We start from the raw sequence: 24042 nt of genomic DNA on the forward strand, positions 1-24042 counted from the left end.
ATGTTTTTGAATGAAGTTAATTTTTTTAGGTGAGAATCCAGAGCCATTATAAATGGTGTAATATTGGGTATGGGGATGGTGATCTGTATAGGGCAAGGATACATGTATTACAGTCGGTGATTATTTGTGGACAGTTTGAATTTACTAAGTCAATTTCTGAAACAGATTTGTCTTAATACTGTAAAGCAATACCTTGCAAAAGCGTATTTAAACAAAATTAATTAATTAACGCCATCTGTGAAGACGTAGAAAACAACGAGCGTTGCGTTTAACCTTAATGTAGAGACGTGATTTGTAATATGTAATTTTAAAATTTAAAAACAAAAAAAGATTTTGCCAGACTGAGGATCGAACCGAGGTAGCCTAATTAATAGAGAGCACAAAACCACGGCCCCGATGTGCAGTTGGGCGAATTATAACTGTATGTATTATTATGAATGTTAGCTTTGAGTTTGTGTCAATAGATGTCACTGCAGTTTTTTTGTTTTTATTTTAAGGGGGTATTTCACTATATCTGATTATGTTCTGACTAAGCACTAATCCGCAGATTAATCATTTTTTCGTTTTCACTATATCTGAATAACGCTAACGCTCGGGTTAAAGTTCGATTTGACTAATCAGTGCTCGAACCTCACGTTAGGCGCTATTCCTCGAATCAAAGATGGCGTCAAAACATTCCGAGTTTGACAACGGAGAAGTGAGTCGAATTTTGTTGCGAATTATTATGGATACCGAGGTTTTTGATTTACAGAAGCAGGTGAAAGGGCGGCGATGCGAAGGCCGCGAGTTTTAAGAGCTCGAATGAATTTGAATGCTTGTATGATCCATCCTGAATTATTTGATTGTGTTCAAAATAAGAAACAATGTATTAATTCGACACGAATCTATCTAAAATGACCTGATAATCAACATAACATAACCAAAAAAATGCACACTTTGCGGTGTGGCAGGAAACTTGTCAATTGGCGTTGACGTTAGCATTCCATAGACATTGCGGCAAAACATGACAGCCGTTGTAGTAGATTGGGTAACTGCAAACATTTTGCGATGTTGCCAGACTATTTCAAGTGTTATCTATCCGGAAGCTCGGCAACAATGGTGAAACGGTCGCCGTTGAATAACGAAGTTATTCTGATCTCTAAAGCCAGCCAACGGCTAGCTAGTCAGATATTTAGCCCGACATAGTGAAATGCCCCCTAAGAGTAGTATTTAAAAATTAGGCAATAATTGGTAATTATTTGTTGTTTTAGCAAGTTATTTTACTTTTATTTAACTTTAGTTTAAGTTCAATTGTTTTTATCACAGTAATCTTTCGTTTCCGATGGTGTTGTTGATGTCAATGATTTGACAACTTAACCTCGCAAAATGTCACAGTGTTGCAGCGATTTGCACTAAAAATTTTTAAGTTTTTAAAACTTTTGTGCACTTTATTTAGACGATGGTTGTTATTGAATTTTATTTTTTACTTGGGATTTCACAGATATCACATTTAACACCCAGTTTTCGCACAATATCGTAGTGTCACGATTACCAGAAGTGGTTTTTATTTTAGTTTTTTATCGCTTTTGGGCACTGTTTTAGACAAATATTATCGATGAAATTGAGATTAGATGTTAGAATTTGATATTAGAAGTCGGGTTTCGCTAGTATCACGCTTTACACATAGTTTTCTAGGTTTTTATAGGAGCAGAAATTTTGACTCCTTCACAGTTTGACACTTAGTTTGTTAATCAAAAATCGTTTTAAAAAATCGTGGTTTTAAACAAAAAATATTGTTTTATTTCATTACAATTTCATTATTATTTCATCGGAACCATGCTGTAGTTTTCGTCAGCCGCGCGAGTGTACGGCTCGCAGTGGAATGAATTCGGTATTTCTGTCTCGGTCTAAAAAAACGTCCGATCGCGAGACCGTCTTTTAACGAAATTTGAATTCTCGTCCGCTGGTTAAACCGCCTTAAGTGATGAAAAAAGAAAGAGTGTGGAACAATTTTATGACGTGAAAGCGAATAGTATAAGAAGTCTAGGACACCCGAGAAAGACTGAAACAAATACTTTAAAAAATATAGTCTTGAGAATATTATTATTTACAACTTAAAATTACACCCAGTTTTCAGGAAAACTAGAATTCACAACCTAAAAACTATACTCCAAATCATTCGTAACCCCGAACAATGCTGTGGACTTGTCAGCTATTAGTATATATGTGTGAACAACTTATATTGGGCTATAAAAATGCTTTTTCTATTTCATCTTATATTTTTGGCATTAACTAATTATTAATCAAGATTGAAATATTATTTATTGACATCACTGAAAAATATGTATCTCATGCGAAAATACAAAACAGTTGAACAGATCATATTTTTTGATGTTCTGTAATAAAATCAACAACTTCTTGCCCATTCACTTTTTCTTTTCTTTTCTTTTAATGAAACTTTTTTTTTAAATGTTTGATTTATAGTACCGAATTACTCTAGGCCTCTGCCTACCGGCATCATGTTCTGAAGCGGAGGTTGCCGATCTTCTACAGGAGTACTTCGACTCCAACGTTCTGTTCTTCCAGACTCTGTATAACACAACCCTGAAGATGGAAAGCGTCAAGAAAATAGATTATGACTATTCGTGGATGGTTTCACGGAGATTTCTTTTATTTGTGTAAGATTTGTAAAAAATTGTTATATTTCTCAATCGTTTAGCATATCTTAAAAATATGAAAGTATAACTTTTGACATAAGAAAGAAATTCCGAAAAAATACTTTCAAAATTCTCTTCACGTAACTTAAAATTTTCTTTTTATGTAAATCTCTGAGTAGAAGCCTTACAAATTCAGATTATTTTATAATATTTGTTGGTGTCTTTCCGGAAAAAAAGATTATGTAAAATTAATTCTAAATACTACTTTCGATTACTCAAAAAAACCATAAAACCGTCATATTTTAAACCAATGTTTTGCAGTTCGAATAAGTACTATTGGAACATTTACGTGTCGAAACTTTATATTTTAATTAATTCATTATGTTTAAAAGGTTAATAGATTTTTAAAAATATTTCTGCAGAATTTGTCATCAAGTAAAAAGATTTATTTTATAGATTTGCTATTTCACTGACGATTGCTTTATGCATTTTGGGAACGGTTTATGATATCCAAATATCTAGTAAGCCAGTTATGGATGAAGACACAGTAAAAAAAAACGTTGTAAATTTGACAGCAGAAATATCTAAAAATGGTTTGTTATAAAATTATACCTAACATGGCGTTCGATATTGAAATCGGCCAGTGACAATATTATTTTAATATCGGTGTTTATTTTCAGGAGATGAAGTCCAACAAGAAAATTACATCAATGACATTGCCTTATTGAAGAAAAGACAAAAAAACTATTCTTTTTGCAAAAAGCTACTTCTATGCTTTAGTTATAAAAGTAACACCGAATTATTGTTCGATACAGATATCAAAGAAGACAACAAAATGTGTATGCCGTTTTTCGGACTTCGGTAAGGATGTTATTTCTTTGTATAATTTTACGTACTTATTAATATTTTATAAAATAGTTTTCAGATAACATTTATATTAAATCTCAGATTTTGCTCTACTCTTCAATCTTAAGCATTTACGAGTATATAGATACAGTACTGTTCGCTCACACGTAAAAAAGTCTGAAATCGACTTCCATCCACGCCACTGCATAATGTTCTCAGTATGATCTTTTGGTCGCGCATATCAAAAATAAGCCACCTTCTACTCTATTCTTTATTCTTCTATTCTACTCTTCCATCTTAAGCATATGTGTGTAAATGTATACAGTATTGTTCACTCACACGTAAAAAAGTCTGAAATCGACTTCCTTCCGAGCTGCTGCTTAATGTTTTCACTATGATATTTTTGACGCTCATGTCAAAAATAAGTCATAGCCACCTTCATAGATGGCACTGTTCGAAGAATCAACAACAGAGAAATAATTATAACCATTTATATTTATGATGGTTATTAACATATTCACTTCAAATAATTTTTTACATGAGATGTATTTTAATATAATTAATACATAAAAACGCTATTCATCTCAATTTAGATCAATGTGCTATTAAATATAGACATAACAAAAAACCTCAAAAAAATCTGTCCTCAGAAATCAAGTATTGAAATTTTGACCTAGATTTTGACACCGTATTGTAAATTATGCAGAGACAAACGTTATAAAAAATATAATTATAGATTCACATTTATGGATTTTATTGCATAACAACAACAAATTACGGTAAGATACCTATGTGATAATTATATTTTAGAACATATTTTCTTTGCTTTTGGATATACAAATTGCCAAAATTCTACTATCAGGGAACTCGGGCGAATCTAATTTGCGCGAATCCGAACAAAATGTCGCATGCTAGGTTTAGTGAAAATAGTTTTTTTTAAAACATTTAAAAGGCCATCATACCCGAATCGATTTATTAATATAATCTGGAATGGACAGTTGCACAAATACGAATTAATCGACGGTAAAACTCGTTACGTTATAATCTGTGGCGATTTTCTCTTAAGTGCGTTTGTGCAGTAAACAAACTTGCATTATAATAAAATTTGAACATTATAAACAGCGCGCCAAAATTCTGCCTCTAAAATTAACGCGACTTCAAATACGGCCCTGTGAGTTATAGAATCACTGGAGGTTATCCACCGCTTACCCGCTCTGGTATAAATAATAGATGGTTACTCCTTCAGGGCTCTCACAAGGACTCTAATTTTTTTTAACGACTCTACATGTATTATAAAATGAATCTAGACCTCCGATGTCCCTACATAGTGGTTAGGCTGCAGGATGCCTACAATATGCCCAAAAACACAAATAAAAATATCAAAATATGTACAGGTATAGTTAAATAAAATAAGCCTAAAAATAATACAGGACGAAATAACTGCTTTAAGACTAGGCCATCTGTAGAGAAAGAAAAAAAAGAAAATAAACACATATACATTCATGTTTATATTGCAGGAATCTACATTTAAACATACATAAATATTACCGGATTACACCCGTCCACTGGCAGTCCCATCGAGAATGTCATGGCGATCGGTCTGTCCGTACACAAAGAACGACTACCGCGCCCCTCCGCCGGATCGCCTGATTATGCCCTGAAGAAAAAGTATGTGGGAAGGTTGGGGGCGTGCCAGAAGACCCTATGGACTAAGTGAGCGTCAGGCATTCGGAGGGTGGGCGGAAGGTTGCCGAGCTTGCTCGGCCATTCCTCAAGCCCACCATGGCGATGGAGGAGGCGCAGTCGACTCTGTGTGAACACTTGTCCGGTGTGGGAGGCGTCTGATTAGGCAGGGACGATGTCTATTTCACACCCAAAACGGGTTGAAGACGGTACAGGACGATTAAAGTTCAGTTCCAGCTTACTGCACACACTCCTCATAATATGTAAAGCAAAAAAGAAGAAAAAATGATAAAGGACAAGTTAATTGAAAACTCAAATTAAATTCATTATGACGGATTGTGCGATGGTGTCATCACTACCATCGCTCAAGGGGTCAGTCTTATATGGAATTCTTCTGAAATGGAAAAAATCATAACAAAAGAAATAATCAAAATAATAACAGATACTATGGAAAGAAGAAAAGCATTAACAGAAAAAATTAAAAAGAAAACAGCAAAAACAAAAAAAAAATCAAATATATAATGCATAGGTGATTGCAAACCTTAATATAAAATGAAAATAAAACAGACATCATATCGAAGGTAATATGAGAGCAAGAAAAGAATTAACCGAGGAAACCAGAAGCAGTCACACATGGCACCTGAAACTCTGAATGATTTTAATCTAATCAGCGACTCTAAGATCAGGCCATCTCTCTACCAAAACCTTTGTAAACTTCCTCAGGCACTCAAAGTTCACCTTATTCGAAACGAGATCGGCATTCCATACCGGTCTTGTGATGACGTTCAGACCTTCCAACATTTCCTCTCTTGCATCCGTCAAAATATCACAATGCCGCAGAATAGGCTCGGCAGTCTGGTCAGTATTGCCACATGCGCAGTTTGGATGGGGGGACAGGGCGAGACTGTGAAGTCTCCCCTTGAATTCCCCATGCCAGGAGAGAAGTTGGGTCACATGGTGATCCAGGTCTAAATATGCCCCTTCCATTCTGAGTTTAACAGACGGGAAGAATGAGTAAGTCCATCTTCCCGAATTTGACCTGTCCCATCGGGCTTGCCATTCACTCAGCGTTATTTCTTGCATCTCTCTAAGAAGAGCAGGGAGAGACACAGATCCGCCTGGTATTAAGTTAACACCTAGGTGAGAAGCAGGTCTTCTTCTGATAAGCTTCTTCTTTGTTAGCACCTCCCTAATTTCTAAATCAATTGGCAATATGTCGGCCAAAACTGGCAAAGCGTCCGAAGCAACTGTTCTATAGGCACCAGAGAGTGCCAACAGGGGGATCCGCTGGCCCCTCTTGAGTGCCGACTGGATTTATACACTATCCATTGGATGTAATACTGGTTAAATGCCGGTCAGAACCTTTTTCGGTTTTTTCAAGGGCGCTGTGGATATCCCACGGGTTGGCGTTTTCCACTTCTTTAACCCAATTATGCCATGTCGCTCGTTTCGCCTTAAAGACGGCCGATTTAAAGGCACGGAGGAGACGTCCATGAGGGTGGACGTCTCCTCCGGTTAGAAGTTATAGAATTAGCACAAAATACTTAATATAAAAAAAAAATGATCCTCCTGACGGTGAAATCTTATTATCTACGACATCTCAAGACTATTTTTGTGCTCCGCGATAGAAAATGTTTGATGCCGCGCGCCGGATGTTGAACTGTGCACTACACGCAAGTTGAATATTATTTTTCTTCAATAGTTTATTTTTAGTATATTTTTAACCCAACCATGGAATTTTGTTAATCTACTAGGAAAACAGATTTGGTCTTAATTGTTTTTTCTTAACTTAAAAGTCACTAGTAATGCAATATTGTGTTGCGCTTTCTCTAGTTTTGTCTCGGCTTTCGACAATAAAGCAGTTGCATTTAATGATTTTGATGCAATTATTCTTGTAAGTATTATATTGTAAATACCTAATATTGTACAATAGCAAATACCCAAGCAGTTGTTGTTTACATAAAAAAAATAATGCGTGTTGGTATGAAAAAGGGCTTGAAATTAAAAAAAAAGGAAATTAGGATAATTTTATGAAATAGGCATACAAATATATAAACTTATCTTGATTATCTGAACACCCAGTGAAAAAGACCACGAACTGCCACTGATTATAATCTTATGATTAATGATTATTGTGATTAAAAAAATTATCTTAATTTTTCTTTATTCAGTGCATTATTTATTACAGTCATTTAATGACAACAGTGATAACAATAAAAAATAACAATTTGTTTTAAAAATATAAAAACATATACACAACAGTGAAAGTATCTACCTATAGTTTGTGTTAGACTCTGATACAAACTATTTCTTTCAGCGAGCCAATTTTGCAACATAATATTTGTTTTTAGATTTGTACATTTTTTTTATTTCAGCAGGTAACATATTTAAGCAACTAGGTATCATGTAGTCCAGTGTTCTTTGTCCATATTTGTTTAAATGCTTAGGTACAATTAGTCCTTCATTTAACATAAAACGAGTATTGTAAGTGTGGTCCAGTCTATTTATGTATATAGGGCTATTCATATGCTGAAATATAATTTTATACCACAGAATTGATCTTACTGAGAAAATTTTAAGATTCTGATAAAGGTATGGAACATTATGCCTTTGTTCGTATAAACTTTTATGAGCTAATAATTTAACTTGTGAATTTTGAACTGATTGAACATGGTTTATATTTGTTTTACATGAAAGTCCCCAAGCTGTGATTCCATACCTTATAATAGATTCAGCTAGAGATAAATAAATTATTCTAAGTGTACGTATTGGAACATAGAATTTTAATTGATATAATCTATTAACAATAGATCTCAGACGTTTTTTTTTTTTTTTTTTAAACATACAACAAACGATGTTGTATTCCCATGAGTTATTAAACTCATTAAGGGATCGCCAATTGGTAGTTTTCAAATAGAAGAATAAAAAAATTAAAAAAAGAGTTTTGTACAGAAAAATTAGATTAAAAATTAAAAATAACCAACCCAACCCAATGTATGAAGAAAAAATTTACAAAACATTTCACAGAAGCGACATACAGACACAACATATGAAGAATCACTTTACAGATATGTTACAAAAACAATTGTCTTATAAGACTTTATGAATTTTTATAATAACTCATTTGATTTATGTACTGTTGGTGTCAAAAAGTTGAAAAAGTATACTCAATGATGGATTATATAAATGCATAAAAACAAAATCAGGAAAATACATTAAAAAGTACGGGGTCAAAAAAGTCACAGACTTTATTTATTTGTAAGTCCCATTTGAAAAAACAATCAATAATAATACCTAAATATACATACTCTGTGACCAGTTCAATATTTTCACATGTACATATTGCAGGAATACCAACATGTAAGCAATTTGAAGTGTGTGTCTTTATTTCAGGTGTAATAATATTTGCCTTAGCATTGGGTGATCTAATATGTATCAATTTAGTTTTGGCATTTATAATTAAACCAGAGTCGTGAGACCATTTCAAAAGTTCAATGTAATCTCTTTGTAATAGTTTAATACATAATTGCAAATCACTGCGAGAAATCACCAATGCAGTATCGTCCGCATATACAAAGTGTTTTACATGTTTAAAAATGTACTTAATAAAAGATACATAAATAATATATAAAATTGGGCCTAATATGGAACCTTGAGGAACGCCTGCTAATATTTTCCTTAGTTTACTTAAGGTGTTCAAAAGTTTTATTTTCATGCATCGGTTGTTTAAGTAATTTTCAAAGAGTTTTAGAAGTTTCCCTCTTATTCCTATGATTTCTAATATTTTATGATTAATACTGTCAAATACCTTGGAATAATCTATAAATAAGACTAATACATGTTTTTTACTATTTAATTCATTATGTATTAGGCTGGCATACTTCTGAATTAGCATTTCAGTGCCCTTTTTTCTGGAAGCCGTATTGATTTGTACCAATAATAGAAAAATCTTAAATATTTAATCAATTTCAGCTGAATGTATTTTTCTTGAAGAGATTTTTTGAGAATGCTTAGACCACTTAGCTAGGGACATTCTCGCGCTGTGTTGGTTGATTATATATAAAGTACATTAAAATAATATTTTAAGTATGATATATGAAATATAGAAGATATTAAAAGAAATATAGAATGTCTTCAATATAAACGAAAATAAGGAGGATAGAATTTATAAGAAGTGTATAATTTAGAAAAAAAATATAATGATTCAATTTACGAAATCAATGTAAGTACCGACAAATAAGAAAAAAAATAATCTGACTATTTTAATGTGCGAGTTACATTGTTATATGAAGTACATTAAAATCATTTGTAGGAATATGTCAAAATTTTGAAATATAAGGGAATTTAAAAATAAAAAAAGTGTATAGTATAAAACAAAATAAAGAATATAGAATTTAAAAGAATATAATAAGTTAATGATTTAAATATATTTGTACCCGACTAAATGTCGTGTGCATACAGACTGAAAAAATAGGGGTTAGTTACACGACTCAAACGACTTTGTAAATGCCAATCAATTGACTTTCGTCCTGAAAAGGACGTTTCTGGAATATACACGACTTTGTGCAAAATGCAAATCAATTGAACCTCGTCCTGAAAAGGACGTTTCTGGTATATAGACGACTTTGTGCAAATGCAAATAAATGAAAGATTGCCTTTAAAAAGGCAGTTAAGTATGTCAGCTTCTTAAGCCACGTGGTGCCCGCCGGAATCTTGTCGATGCAGGATTCTTCAGTTGAAGGAGAAAGGCCAATAAAATTCTCAGAACTTGGCAGAAAGGGGCAGCGGCAGGTAGCTCGTAGATGCGGAGGTCCGAGGCGAGGGTGATCCAATGGAGAAAGAGGATTCAGAATTTAAAAATGCTGCTTTTTGTCAAAGTTGCGACTCGGCAACGGCACATAAAAAAGGTCAGCCAAGGTCCAGCGGACCGTTTATGGCTTCTCATTGGTCGGATTTCTATAGCCGTTGGAGCGTACCAGCCAGCCTTGGACCCCACACTTTCTAATTTGCTACCCGCCGGCCAATTGTTTATTGTTTATTTTTTTACAAGTTACATTTTTTACATTTCAAGGAATTTGACAATCTTAAAGCTAGGTACACAATGCAGAGTTCCGTGAATGTGGACAATTTCAAAATAGTTTATTAATGTCACATCCACGGATTAACATTATACGCAAACAATATTTATTTATTTCTTATAGTAGTAAATAGTAGCGAAAGATGTAAACAAAACAATATAAAGTCATTCTTAAATTATAATGAACAAGCGTCCGATATAATATTTATATATAAACATCAAAGTGAGTGTTTATTACTAAATAATAAAAATATGGTAAACTGATGATATTTTGTTTGTGCGAGTTACAATGAAATATGTGAATACATTTTACTATTCAGAATTTTTTGTATAGATTCTTGTTTGAACTCAGGCAAATACTAGAGTGAAAAAATTATTGTCACAATATTGTTTTCAACAAATACTGACGCGACTCTAAAGTACATGACACGTATCAGTGGTGTCGAACAATTTTCAATAATGAATGTAAAAAAAATGAATCATTCTGCTAATATAGTTGATATTTAAATACAAACAAATGCAATTGCATCTGCAGAACTACGGTCTTTGCGAAAACCATACTGGTTATTTGATAGGATTTTATTATCTTCGAGGAACTTGAGGAATCTTAGTTTCACTACATTATTCAAATATTTTGGAAATTGTGTTCGATATGGATATTGGAGTGTAACTATTTAGGGAAGATCTGTCACCTGATTTGAATTTGGGGGTGTTAGAAGCATGTTTGAGAATATGCCAGATTGGAGGCTTAAGTTTATAATATGCTGAAGAGGTTTCGTAATAAAAAAAAACTTTTTGGTGCTTAGGAAGTTTAGTAGAGATTTTGTCTATTTCTGTTGAGTAGTTACTTTTTAATGCTGAAATAATTTCTATAATGTCTAGTTCTGTGGTGGAAGTAAAAATAAATGGACCATATCTAAAGGGGGCCAGGGATATTTCTTTTTTTAGTGTCATTACATTTAGTTTTGTGAGTTGTGTCGGATGTGGCGTTGATTAGAATGTTATGTTTTGTGTCGACAAGAGATTCGCAAGCAGAGTTGTAATCATTCTGTTTGTAAATATTTGAACAATTTTCCTGAGAGACCAGCTGAAATAGTGTATTATGGGATATTTTCTTTCGGCGGTAGTTTGTGTATTTTGTGTGAAAGATTGGTTATTTTAGCGTAGTGGTCTGTGACCGTGCTTTGGTCTACAAGAGATCTGGTTTTTAATTTACATTATTGAAAATACATGATCAATACAATTTACTGACGAGCCAGATACTCTGGTAGATAATTTGATGGCTAGGACGAAATCTTTTTGAGTAAGTAGATTTATAAATTCTTTGGCTTGAGGGTGTTTGCAATAATTATATTTACATTGAGATCACCAATAACAAGGAAATTATCACAATCATTCTCGCACGATAAAGAGTGATTGAGTTAAATTAGAAAAGAGACTATGTTTGATGTGTTAGGTGATAGATATCTATAACAATTTTGGACAAATGATTGATTACGATAATTAATTTATTTTATTTTATTTCACGGCAATTAATTTAAGCAACTCGTTTAAATATTTGTATTTAAATTGAATAGCGCATACCTAGAGACAACCATTAATTGGTTAAAAATAGCTTTTATAGCATTAATTTTGCGTTTTCATAGCGTTTATAGCTAAATAGGATAACGTCAAGGAACGGGAGTCGGCAAGAGGGGAAAAACAATTAAATTAGCAAAATCACTTCAAACATGTTTACTGTATTATTGATTGAAATTCAACATGGCACATGTTTCTACAGTAGAGTGTGTCATATTCGTTCTACGATCTGTCAATACAAGATTATAGCGACTAAAAATTCTTTTTTACAATCGCTAAAAACACCATTTATCGCTTTAATTCGCGAAAATATCGTTAATGATATAAATGGGTGTTTATACGCATACCCCATGAGCAAGAGTCAAAATACAGGGAGAAAGAAAAATAGAACATGTAATACTTAATTATTTAAAAAAACCTGTTACAACACGTTATGGCTTGGTTAATATGGTGAACATCAATGTACCGCACCTACATCATTAACTGAGTCCTAAAACAAGTATTTATTTTCAGAGTTATAATGGAGAGCTGGATTATAATGAACCACGTGGCGTTATACTCGGCGGACATCACCCACGATAGAGGTTTTGGCTTCTACTTAACTGGTTATACAGTCATGCAAATATTTGTTAACTCCACCTATTTTGGGGAAAATTTTATTACAATGAGGTAATAAAAACTATTTAACTAAAATATTGATTCATAACTTATGTTTGATAAAGATAGTGGTGATCGCTAGCTCAGTCCCAGTCGGGGGACACTCGGCTGGCAGTCGGGCAGATAGAGTTCGAAACTCACAGCACTCGCTAACTTTTTCCCTTTTCAGAAATACTTCTGCATATCGTCAAAGGTCTGTTCAATAAATCTTATGGTTAACAGCTTATTTTTTTAATAAGACAAAATTAACTGGAGCCCTTATTATTCAAAATGCGAGAGCCAAGGTTTTATAAATATCGTTTTGACATTTGTTTCTTAAACACATATAAAGCATCGTCTAGATACGGTTATAACGGAATAATTTTATGCTTTTCAGTGGATTTCTAATGGGCTACATGTTCATGGATATGGAAAATAAAAAAAGAGAAACTGGAAAAAGGGACTCCGCGCTGAAGAGAAGTTCTTTCGTGCTCCTGGGAATTTTACAAAGATATATAAGGTATTAAAACACTCTATATTACTCTGTATTATTACTCAAATTAGGTGTTGCACCGGCCAGTATTAACAAATTGCAGAAGTAAGTACAAAATATGTTGACCCCTGGACTGTGGAAACTAGAACTTTGTATTCAGATTAGTTCCAGCCTATGCAGTCGCCATCGGTGTCACTGAGTTCACGGCCAAGTGGAGATACCGCGAGACCATTTCTTGGAGCACTGAAAGGAACGACGTCTACTGCGAGGAGTTCTGGTGGAGGAACCTTCTATTCATCAACAATCTGTTTCCCAAGAGTGAGATGTGCATGACTTGGAGCTGGTTCCTGTGCACGGACATGCAGATGTTCATCATCAGCTTGTGCCTCCTTGTTCTATCAACTTCGTAAGTATTTATGTGCAAATCGGTTTTTTTACCATTGTTGCCAATACTCCAATACAAAAACTGTGTAAATATGATGATGCGTAGGTCATCTCTTTTTGCTGCTTTAGAAAAAAGATTTTCCTCTAGGAAAATTAATATTTTTCTGTGAATAATAATAAATAAAGAAAGTTCGTCTAGTCATGTGAATTGTGAATTTTTTTTGAGCCGTTATCGTTTTCTTTTTTGCTGCCTTAAAAAACAGATTTTACGCTTGGAAAAATAATATTTTTCTTTGAATATTTTTTCTAGTCACGTGTTTTAGAAAAACACATAAATTTTTAAAAAATACGCTATCAATTTCTAAATCTTCTTTATTTCGAGTCTTGTGTTGGGAACCAAATCATTTTTCCTTTTCTATGTATTTCTCTAATTGTGATGTATCATTATACACGGTGTCCGGAAACTCGTAGTTCAAGCGGGAAACTGGTGAATCTACATTTAATTTGGAGTCGATTTTGTGGTATAATTTTTTTTGATTTGAGCTTTCGTTTTCGAGTAAATCGAGTCAGAAGTTGATTTTTTTTGATCAAATTCTTATGAATTATTACTGAAAATGAAAGTACCCAACTAATTAAAACTATTTTAAAGTAAAACAAATAAAGAAACCCGGATTTAAAGCATTATTTTGAAATCACCCTTCATTTAATCCGGTGTAATCATAAAATATTTCTGCTCTGCAGGGTTAAAACATCTGTTGTTCTTAAATGCATACCTATCTCTGACAAATTCGCAAAATATAGCTTTCTCTAGTGTGCTGGGTTCAACTCACATATGAAGGAAAGAGACGCACGATAAGCAGATGTTCTATTTCTGTTAAATTGTAAGTAGGTCTTTGTTCAATCTTTGTTTGTGGGAAGCCGCAGGTGGTCGTATTTTTTGTGAATGTTTATACACTGTTTACATTGCATTTATCTTTAAGAAATTTTCTCGTTTATTTAAAGATAAAAGCGAATTGTGGTCGAAATTTGTGTATTTTAATATTCGTTATTATTGTTTTGATAGTGATTCTTTAAGATTGTTGGAAAGTTGTTGTGAGTGTTTGAAAACAGTTGTACGTTTTTAATGTTTTGATTTTGAGACTTATCATCAAGCCTTCAACGAGGTAAAAATTAGCTCCGACATGATTAAAATAGTGCGATAATCAATCATCAGACGGACCCAACTGTGCTCGGAAGTTAACGGTGAACATTTAAAATAATTTATGTGACGTGTTTGTGTGTTTGAATTGGAGATCAGAACATCGCTATATATTGTGAGGACCTACCTACCAATGCTAATAATAATTTCAATCCGTTGCGTCGCGTCGGCGTCTCAGATCGAATGACGAAAAAAATTTAACCCTGAAATAGCCGAAAAATATTTTTTTTTGTTTTTTTTTTTGATGAAATTCTCAAATCAAAAAACTTTATGTTTATTTGGGTTCCCCATGTGGTGTAGATTCTCCAGTTTCCCGCTTGTACTACGAGTTTCCGGACACCGTGTATACGGTTTGAATGAACCGAAATAACGTTTAATCATGAATAAATATGAAAAAAAAGTTAATGTTTTTGGTGAATTAATTGATCAAAGGTTAGAAAAACTATCTTTCTTAGTAAGAACCAAAGATATTAGAAGAACCTAATATCTTTGGTAAGAACAAATACTTCTAGCTATCAAATTTACATTAAAAGAATAACTAAACAGCCAATGAGAGATTATTCATAATCCTGTTTGAACTTATTTACGAAATTTATTGACATTGACATAGTGGTATTGACCGCAACAAGGTTGTTCTTTTTTTCTTTTGGTTATTGAATTTCGGTTCTTAAATTTTTCTTCTCAAACAAATAGTTTACAAAATGAGGAATGTGTTAATTGATGACATGTTTTCAATACCTGTCATTGTTATTATACGACACTTATGTTAGGTCTGCAGTCCGAAGTCAACAACATACAAAATATTACAATAATTCATTATTTTTATTACAGACATTTCAAACTGGCTGTGGGAATTTTCGGAGGTCTTGTTTTGTCAACTAGTATCTACGTAGCATATCTGACACACGAAATGAACTTTGTACCGTAGTAAGTTTTTTGTAGTTTACTTATATTTTATTGGTGACGTGGAACGCCTTTGAGCGGTGTGATTAAAAATCTGGTGACGGCAAAGAACATTTTATTTTGATGCCTTCCATAGAAATCCAATAAGGACCAATCGACGTCCAATAGCCCAGCGCCCTGCCTTAATTACACTCACCACACATCGTAGATCTCCATCCCATTTGAATTTCGAAAAAAAAGTTATCCGTAGGTTTCCTAGTTTTTTTCTTCATATTTCCATTCCCTTGATTAACTTGATTCTCCCAGAACAACATTTCCAGAATTGGGATGCCATAGTCTCAATGACTAGTTCATTTCTCACATCACAGTTCATTTCAAACTATATTATAAAATTAACTAATGCATTTAATATTTTTTCATTATTTTTAGCTTGGACAGTATGTGGCAACATTTTGAGTTGTTTTACAGTCCTGTATGGTGTCGACTAAGTGGCTATATCATCGGCTTGACTGGCGGATATTTACTTCGAAAATTAAATGGAAAATTACCGCTTCAAAAGGTAAACAACCAACCAACCAACAGCTGACTCAAAACACGCCGATATCCTGTCTTGGCATTCACTCCTTGTTTCATTCACATTCAAACATCGTCTACATAGTCTTCTGTTATTCTGACTTTTGAAATGACCCGATTCCAGAATTTGATTCGCATTACCATATCATGTCGTCCTCGGGCGTCCCCGAATTCTTCTACCATTAATTTCAGAGTTAAAGTAGATTCTTAAGCCAAATAAGAGCTTTTTTCCTAAGAGGATCGGCTGCGCGGCCTTTTTCATAGACAACTTAAATTCGGATTTCAAGCCAAAATACTCATTTAAACTGAAAATGTCTTCTGAAGGTATAGCGAATATCAAAAACGGATATGTGTTACTTTGACTGTGTTTTTGTTTAAATTAAGGTATAACGGCCATTATAGAATTCAATGTTGTATTATTTTAGAGGCGAATCGACACTTTAATTTAAATTCTTTTAAAATAATCTTGCCCTACCTACTGTGATAATACGTAAATATATTAAAAAAATAAAACATTGTAAAATAGGCGTTGTTTGGGTAGAAATTTATTATTTATTAACAACACATTTGTATTTGAAAATCAATCGATTAATAGAAATACGATAACATAAAGCATAGCCATCTCTTTAAATTGGGGCTATCGTCCGGCAATGGGAAGACTTCGCAGCTCCGCGGGACATACGCGACTCTTATTCTTGGGATAAAATAAAGCTAGCCATGTCTTCAAGTTAACGTGAAGCTTAATGCTAAATCACTTTTTTGATTCATCTTTATAATGAATTGGTGTACAATATGAATACCAAACTATATGCTTTAGATAAATTGAAGGTTTTCCTATCGTTTCGCTTGAGTGGAATACAAAAAAATTACTCAATAAAATATATAAATGTAAACTACTAAAAAAAATTTTTTTCAATAGAAATTTATGAACGAGTAAAGGAAACCACCTTTTAAAAATTCAGTATAATAGCTATTATTATCTGTGACAGTTTCACTTAAATATTTTGCTTTCTTTTAAAATTATTTACAAAATAAATAAAAACCAGTTTTGTTCTTTAAATCGAACAATCGTTTGTCAAATGATTTTAATGCCTATTACCTACAATATAAGATATACCAAGAATATACACATTTTTGGCTTGTAGCTTCCTCTTAAGGTTTATCGTCCGCCAACGGGAAGGTTTCGGAGCGCCACAGGACACAGACGGATCATATTCTTGGGACCCTTCATTCCCGTGAATATTTGCTTGTTATTTCATTTTATAACCAAATATGATAATCCAGCGAAGAAATAGATTGTAAACATAGTGGAAACGTTAGTAGTACTCAGATGTTGCATAATGAGGCGGTTTCTACACTTTTTTTGGATAAAAATACTCACCTTGCAAATGAAGTTCGGGATTGTATGACTCTCTTACCTAATAAAATGTATTTCAGATGACGATAAGGATATGTTGGAGTATGTCGATAGCCACCATGCTTGCATTACTGTTTGCTAAAGCCGACAGGAACTACTCGCCTATCGGGAGTATGCTGTACATGTCGCTCTCCCGGCCCGCGTGGTCCCTGGCGGCTACGTGGTTCCTGATGGCCAGTGCGGCGGGGCATGGAGGTAAATTGTACCTATTTTGTGAAAAATATGATAAAAAAACACAATATAAAATATATATAAATAGAAAACCTTTTGCGATGAAGCAGCAAAAACACGACCACTCTGGTGTGTGAAGTTTGAAAATCCTTTTAACGTTTTTCGCTTGAACCAAGTTTAGCCTAAAATACATGGTGTCGCGAAGCTGCGACTCCACTATATATTTTAAAGGTGGTGTGATATGCCACACGCCCAAAGGACCAGTCCCAAACTACTCCGAATGATAGGTTATGGGACGATATATGCATCCGACAAACCCGATGGACAGTGCAATAATCAAAGGTATAAATCTGGGCTTCTGGAGCACAAGATAAGCCCAGATTGGAATGCAGGAAAGATGGACTCACCCGTTGATGACTATCACACGTCTCCAGGAGTATTAGTTGATTTCACTTCACAAAATATATGTATATTCGCCCTGTCTGATATTAATTATCACTCCGAACTCTGATAAGCAACTGACCCCACTTGTCAGATTTTACATGTGTCGCAACAATATTTTTAATATGGTGACATTTTGGGATGGGTAAAAAGGTAGGTAGGACATTTGCAGGATTTGGTATTGACATTACACTTGTCCTTTAAGCCTGTGGATGCATACCTAACAATCCCATATATATTGCGCGAACATTCTCCCGGCGTTGAAAGTACCTTCCGAAATTTTAAGTACTTTCAAATAAAGTAAAAAGTTAAATGTAAAACGAAAGATGAAATATAAATATTCTTATCAATACGCTATTAATATTGCAAAGTTAAAACGAAAATTTATAAAATAATGAAATAAAGAAATAATGAAATAAAGAAATAATAATTATTGTGTAGGCAAAGGACACAATTTTACGACTGGTCGTTTAAAGTTCCCGGAAGGGGTCCTTACGCGTGCGACACGAACCACTCCGTCCTTACCAGGGAACACCTCCTCAACAACACCCACCGGCCAATAAAGTGGAGGCGCATCCTCTTGATGCACCAATACTATGGTACCTACTAGAATGTTATTCGCGGGCCTATTCCATTTTTTTCTCATCTGCAGAGAGTGAAGATACTCTATATGCCACTTCTTCCAATAAGATTGAACGAGGTGGTCCAAAAGCTCTTTCCTTTTCAGTAGACTAATGCGTTCATTAGTCAAATCATAAGCAGGTAGATGCTGAATCGGGGTAGACATCAGAAAATGAGCCGGAGTAAGAGCTTCTGGATAATGAGAACTGCTTAATAAACATAATGGCCGTGAATTAAGTACAGCCTCTATTTGTGTCAGAACTGTGAGAAGCTCTTCATAACATAAAAGTTGAGTACCCACAACCCTATACAGATGCGATTTAATGCATTTAATATTTGACTCCCATAATCCTCCAAAGTGAGGAGCGCGGGGTGGAATCGTCTTCCATTCAATTCTCCGAATGTTAAATTCATTGCGAAGAACTTCTTTAGTTGAATTTGCCTCTAAAAAATTATATAAGTCATCCAGACAATTCTTTGCGCCTATGAAATTTGTCGCATTGTCACTGTACATACATGAAACCGGTCCGCGTCTGGATAGAAAACGCTTAAATGCGTTTAAAAAATTGTCCGTGCTTAGATCTGATACCACTTCCATATGTATAGCCTTCGTTGTTAAACAAATAAATAGACATATATATGCCTTTTGACTTTTTACCCCACGACGCCTAGAAAGGGTTATATTTATTGGTCCGGCAAAATCTACACCCGTATGTGTAAATGCCTTTGCTTCCTGAACTCTAGCTGTAGGTAAATCTGCCATTAGCGGTATAATATTAGAAGGTGCAGTTTTAAAACAGAAATTACAAGCATGTACTCTTTTGCGTATTAGATTTCTCCCCGATAAGATCCAATAACGCTGTCTAATTATTGACATAAGGAGATGTGCACCAGTATGACAATTCACACGATGGTGAAAGTCTATAATTATATCGACAATATGATCCTGTCTTGGCAAAAGTACTGGATGTTTGTTTTCAAAAGGTATATTCGCGTTTGTTAATCTACCACCTATACGTAACAAGCCATTATGATCTAAGAACGGGTTTAGTTTTCGGATTGAAGGTGAGCATAATTTATCCCTCTGTATTAATTGTATATCGGCACTAAAATACCTATTCTGTAAAGCTTTTAATACATTCATTTCAGCAATGTTTAATTCCGTGGAACTTATAACTGTTGAGCGTGATAACTTTCGCATAAATCGTAAAATATATACCACAATTCTCAGCAGTTTTGGCCATGAGGAAATTTTTAAAGCGAGATTATATATCGGAGAATTTTCCTCTATTGACGTTATCGTAAATGTATGCGATTTTTTCAATTCCAAAGTATTCTCCTCCTCTCGTGAGGGGGAAAATATTTCGACAGGCCACTCGGATACTGGGTTCGCAGCCCAGGGCGGACCGTGCCACCAAAGAGAATGATCGACCAGCTGAGCAGGCAGTAGTCCTCGTGATAAACAATCACTAGGATTGGTAACGCCATCTATGTGATAAAAATGTTTCGCGGGTAAATTTTCCTGAATTTCACTAACTCGATTAGCTACAAAAGTTTGCCACCGGTGCGGGGACGAGTGAATCCAAGAAAGTGCTATTTTTGAATCTGAAAAAGCAAATATATCGTTTATCGAAACGCGATTTCTATAAGTATCTATAATAGATCTAACGAGTCTAGATAAAATAAGCGCAGCGCATAATTCCAATCGAGCGAGCGATACTGTTTTCAGAGGGGCCACCTTGGATTTAGAACATATCAAATTCATTGTAGTGTTGCCACCCTTATCCGTGACATGAAGATATATTACACAACCGTATGCTTTCATACTCGCATCTGCGAAGGCGATAATATTTATCGTGCAGTCCTCCTTTACTCCCAAATATCGAGGTAAATATAAATTAGAAAGCATCGGTAATTCTTCCTTGAATTTGACATATCTATTAACAATACTTTGGGGTAGTTCCTCGTCCCATCCTACTTTCTCTAACCACAGCTCTTGTAAAAGTAATTTGGCATATAAAATTACCGGAGCAACCAAACCTAATACATCGAATAAACGAGCTATTGTGGAAAGAATTGATCTTTTACATATAGTTTTTTCCTCCGTCGGACATATCATAAATTGAAAACAATCAGATATCGGATCCCATTTTAATCCTAAAATGCTACATTTATCCGAAAAATACATTGTCGCGCGGTGCGACTCTGGTAATTGGGCCAGTAAATGAGGAGAATTACTCGACCATTTGACTAATTCAAATCCTCCACACTTGAACATCGCCATTAAATCTGTAGCCAAAGTGATGCCTTCACTTATAGTATTTACAGAATATACAAAATCGTCCATATATAAATCATTAATTGCAACTTCCGCCGCTTTCGGATAACGATTTCTTTCATCGCTCGCTAGCTGCCGTATAGTTCGCATTGCTAGAAATGGTGAACAGTTCAACCCAAACGCGAGTGAATTAAATTGATAAACTCCAATTTGTTCATCTTTGTGAAATCTATAGAGAATTTTTTGATATTTTCGATGGCTTTCCGTTACCATTATACGTAGATACATTTGCTTAACATCTGCGGTTAATGCTACAGCAAATAAGCGAAATTTAATTAAAAGTGTAAATAAATTAGATTGCAAATTTGGACCTGTATACAAAATATCATTAAGTGATAACCCTGAACTGGTCTTTGTACTTGCATCTAATACAACACGAGTTTTAGTTGTTGATTTATCTTTACGAATTACTGCGTGATGAGGAATGAAATATCCCTCATCAATATTAGATGAAGACGGAACTTCAACCCTCATATATCCCTTTTCCAGATATTCAGAAACTACTTCATTATAACTGCAATGCAATTCTGGCGACGTATTAAATTTCCGTTCTAAATATTCATATCGACGCTGCGCGACACGGCGCGAATCACCTAAATTATTAGGATCTATCTTAAACGGTAAAGATACAATATACCTTCCCGATTCATCCCGTTGGACTGACTCGAGGTACATTTTCTCACATTCTGCATCTTCAGCACTCATCAACGACTTAATAGGCATGTCTTCCATCGTCCAAAACTTGGATAACGCATTATATAAATCTACATTGGTTATGGGGCCGAACGTCCACGAAACCTCCGGCGTACACGTAGGTATTTCACCCATTACAATATACCCGAATACTGTCTGTATAGCCGGTGGTGCATTCGTATTATGTTTAGATAAAACCTTATTCCCCAGCAGAATATATGGAAATAACTGTGCACCTAATAAGATATCAACATCGGATGGAACGTTCCAGGATTCATCCGCTAAGTTTAAACCCACTAAATGCTCACATGACTTTGTGTCAACATGTTGTGTAGGAAGCTTATCAGTTATTTTATCGACAACTAATAGACTAATTTTATAAGTATCTTCTGAAACGCGGGATTTAATTTTTAACGCAACGTGTCCCAATATTGGTGTCTCTACTGAACCAACACTTTTAACTACTGAATTATTTAAAGGAATTATTTTAAGATTTAATTCATTACAAGTGTTTAAACTGATTAAATTTTGTTGCGAGGCGCAATCAATTAAACACCTTACGGTTACTTGATTATTTTTATTGTCATAAGCAAATAACTGCGCGGTTGACAGTAGTACATTCGTAGCTATATTACCCGCAGAAAAATTATTATAATGTTTATTATTACGCGCTATTAATGTAATGGCTTCGTTTTTCGATTGACTTTCAGTATTCACCGTGCTCTCAAAATGCAGAGCGGTGTGATGTCGTTTTTTACAAATTCTACAATCCGATTTAGATGGACATTTCACAGTTTTATGTTTATCGCTTAAGCAGTTTACACATAAATTATTTAATTTCACAAACTGAAAGCGAGCATTTGGTCTTAATTCGTTAAATTGTTCACATTTAAACAATTCAACATGATCAGAATGATTACATTTCCGACACCTGTTACGATTATTATTACTTGACTTCGGTTCGACCACAGCGAATGAATGCGTAACTTTGTTTTTATTATTAACAACTTTATTATCATTTTGCCCAGTTCGTTCTAGGATTTTGACATGCGACCGAATGTATTCTATTAAATCGGTATATGTAGGTATAGCTTTCTCCCGTATAGACATTTCGAAATTTTGCACCAACTGTATATCTAATTTTTTCAGTGCAACATGTAATATTATAAAATCGGTTAGGTCATCAATACCTAATTCCTTGAGTGCAGCTATGGAAGACGCAAACCTTTCGATAAAATTAACTCATTTGGGTTACTAGGTGCCAATAATTTTAAATTCAAAATATTGTTCAGATAAAAGGTACCTAGCACGCGTTTGTCCTGATATTTCTTTTCGAGAGCTTCCCAAATTAAAAAATAATTTTGTTCATTCGGAAGTATTCCCGCAAAAACTGATAACGCCTTTCCTTGGAGTTTCCCTATCAGATATTGCATCTTTTGCGACGTATTCAAATTTTCATTTGAGTGAATGTTTAATTTAAAAGCTTCATAAAATATCGACCAATTCTCTTGATTACCATCGAACGATGGCATCTCGATCGGTGGGAGTTTAATTAATGGTGAATTATTTAACTTCTGTCGATCACGTGATGAATCTTGCTTTGCTATAATGCTTTCGCGTATAGAAACTACAAAACAGTACTTATTTTCGAATTTACTCCATAAATCGAAATTCATATTGTAATTTGAATCCTTTTTCAACTGAAGTGTATGAAATTCATCACAAAATGTGTTAAATTGTGCATAATATGTAGCTATATTAACCGTTTGTTTAAGAAAATCCTCCGAACTTCTCGTCTCCCTGTCCGCAATACTTTTCGCTTTCTCGTATAATTCATTAACACGATTATGCATCAAATTAATCTTCGATTCTACTAACTTGATTTTAATATCCTGAGTACTATCGCTAGTCGCCATGATTAATTGTATGTAGGAATTTAAACACAACAATAATTACAAATGCAACCTAGTACATACAAATTAACAAAGTATAAAGAGGAAATAATATTTATTTATAACTTTAAATATGTTAATTTTAAATACCCCGTTGGTAATCCGGCTCGAAAGAACCAAAAATGGTGTCGCGAAGCTGCGACTCCACTATATATTTTAAAGGTGGTGTGATATGCCACACGCCCAAAGGACCAGTCCCAAACTACTCCGAATGATAGGTTATGGGACGATATATGCATCCGACAAACCCGATGGACAGTGCAATAATCAAAGGTATAAATCTGGGCTTCTGGAGCACAAGATAAGCCCAGATTGGAATGCAGGAAAGATGGACTCACCCGTTGATGACTATCACACGTCTCCAGGAGTATTAGTTGATTTCACTTCACAAAATATATGTAT

General features: G+C 34.3%; 1 protein-coding gene across 1 annotated transcript in view; it reads left to right on the forward strand.

Annotated features, from left to right (window-relative positions):
• LOC149421879 (nose resistant to fluoxetine protein 6-like) overlaps nucleotides 1-24042 on the forward strand; it is a 57050-nt gene that overhangs the window by 21593 nt on the left and 11415 nt on the right. The window contains exons 3-11 of the mRNA XM_089634124.1: nucleotides 2464-2657; nucleotides 3093-3229; nucleotides 3317-3497; nucleotides 12334-12489; nucleotides 12854-12976; nucleotides 13110-13355; nucleotides 15363-15458; nucleotides 15864-15993; nucleotides 17445-17619. Coding sequence (XP_089490250.1) covers nucleotides 2464-2657; nucleotides 3093-3229; nucleotides 3317-3497; nucleotides 12334-12489; nucleotides 12854-12976; nucleotides 13110-13355; nucleotides 15363-15458; nucleotides 15864-15993; nucleotides 17445-17619 — 1438 coding nt within the window. The remainder of the gene's footprint in view (nucleotides 1-2463; nucleotides 2658-3092; nucleotides 3230-3316; nucleotides 3498-12333; nucleotides 12490-12853; nucleotides 12977-13109; nucleotides 13356-15362; nucleotides 15459-15863; nucleotides 15994-17444; nucleotides 17620-24042) is intronic.

The sequence above is a fragment of the Hesperophylax consimilis genome, chromosome 8 (assembly GCF_061612785.1).
Source record: "Hesperophylax consimilis isolate HC1 chromosome 8, BYU_Hcon_1.0, whole genome shotgun sequence".
NCBI classification, from domain to species: domain Eukaryota; kingdom Metazoa; phylum Arthropoda; class Insecta; order Trichoptera; family Limnephilidae; genus Hesperophylax; species Hesperophylax consimilis.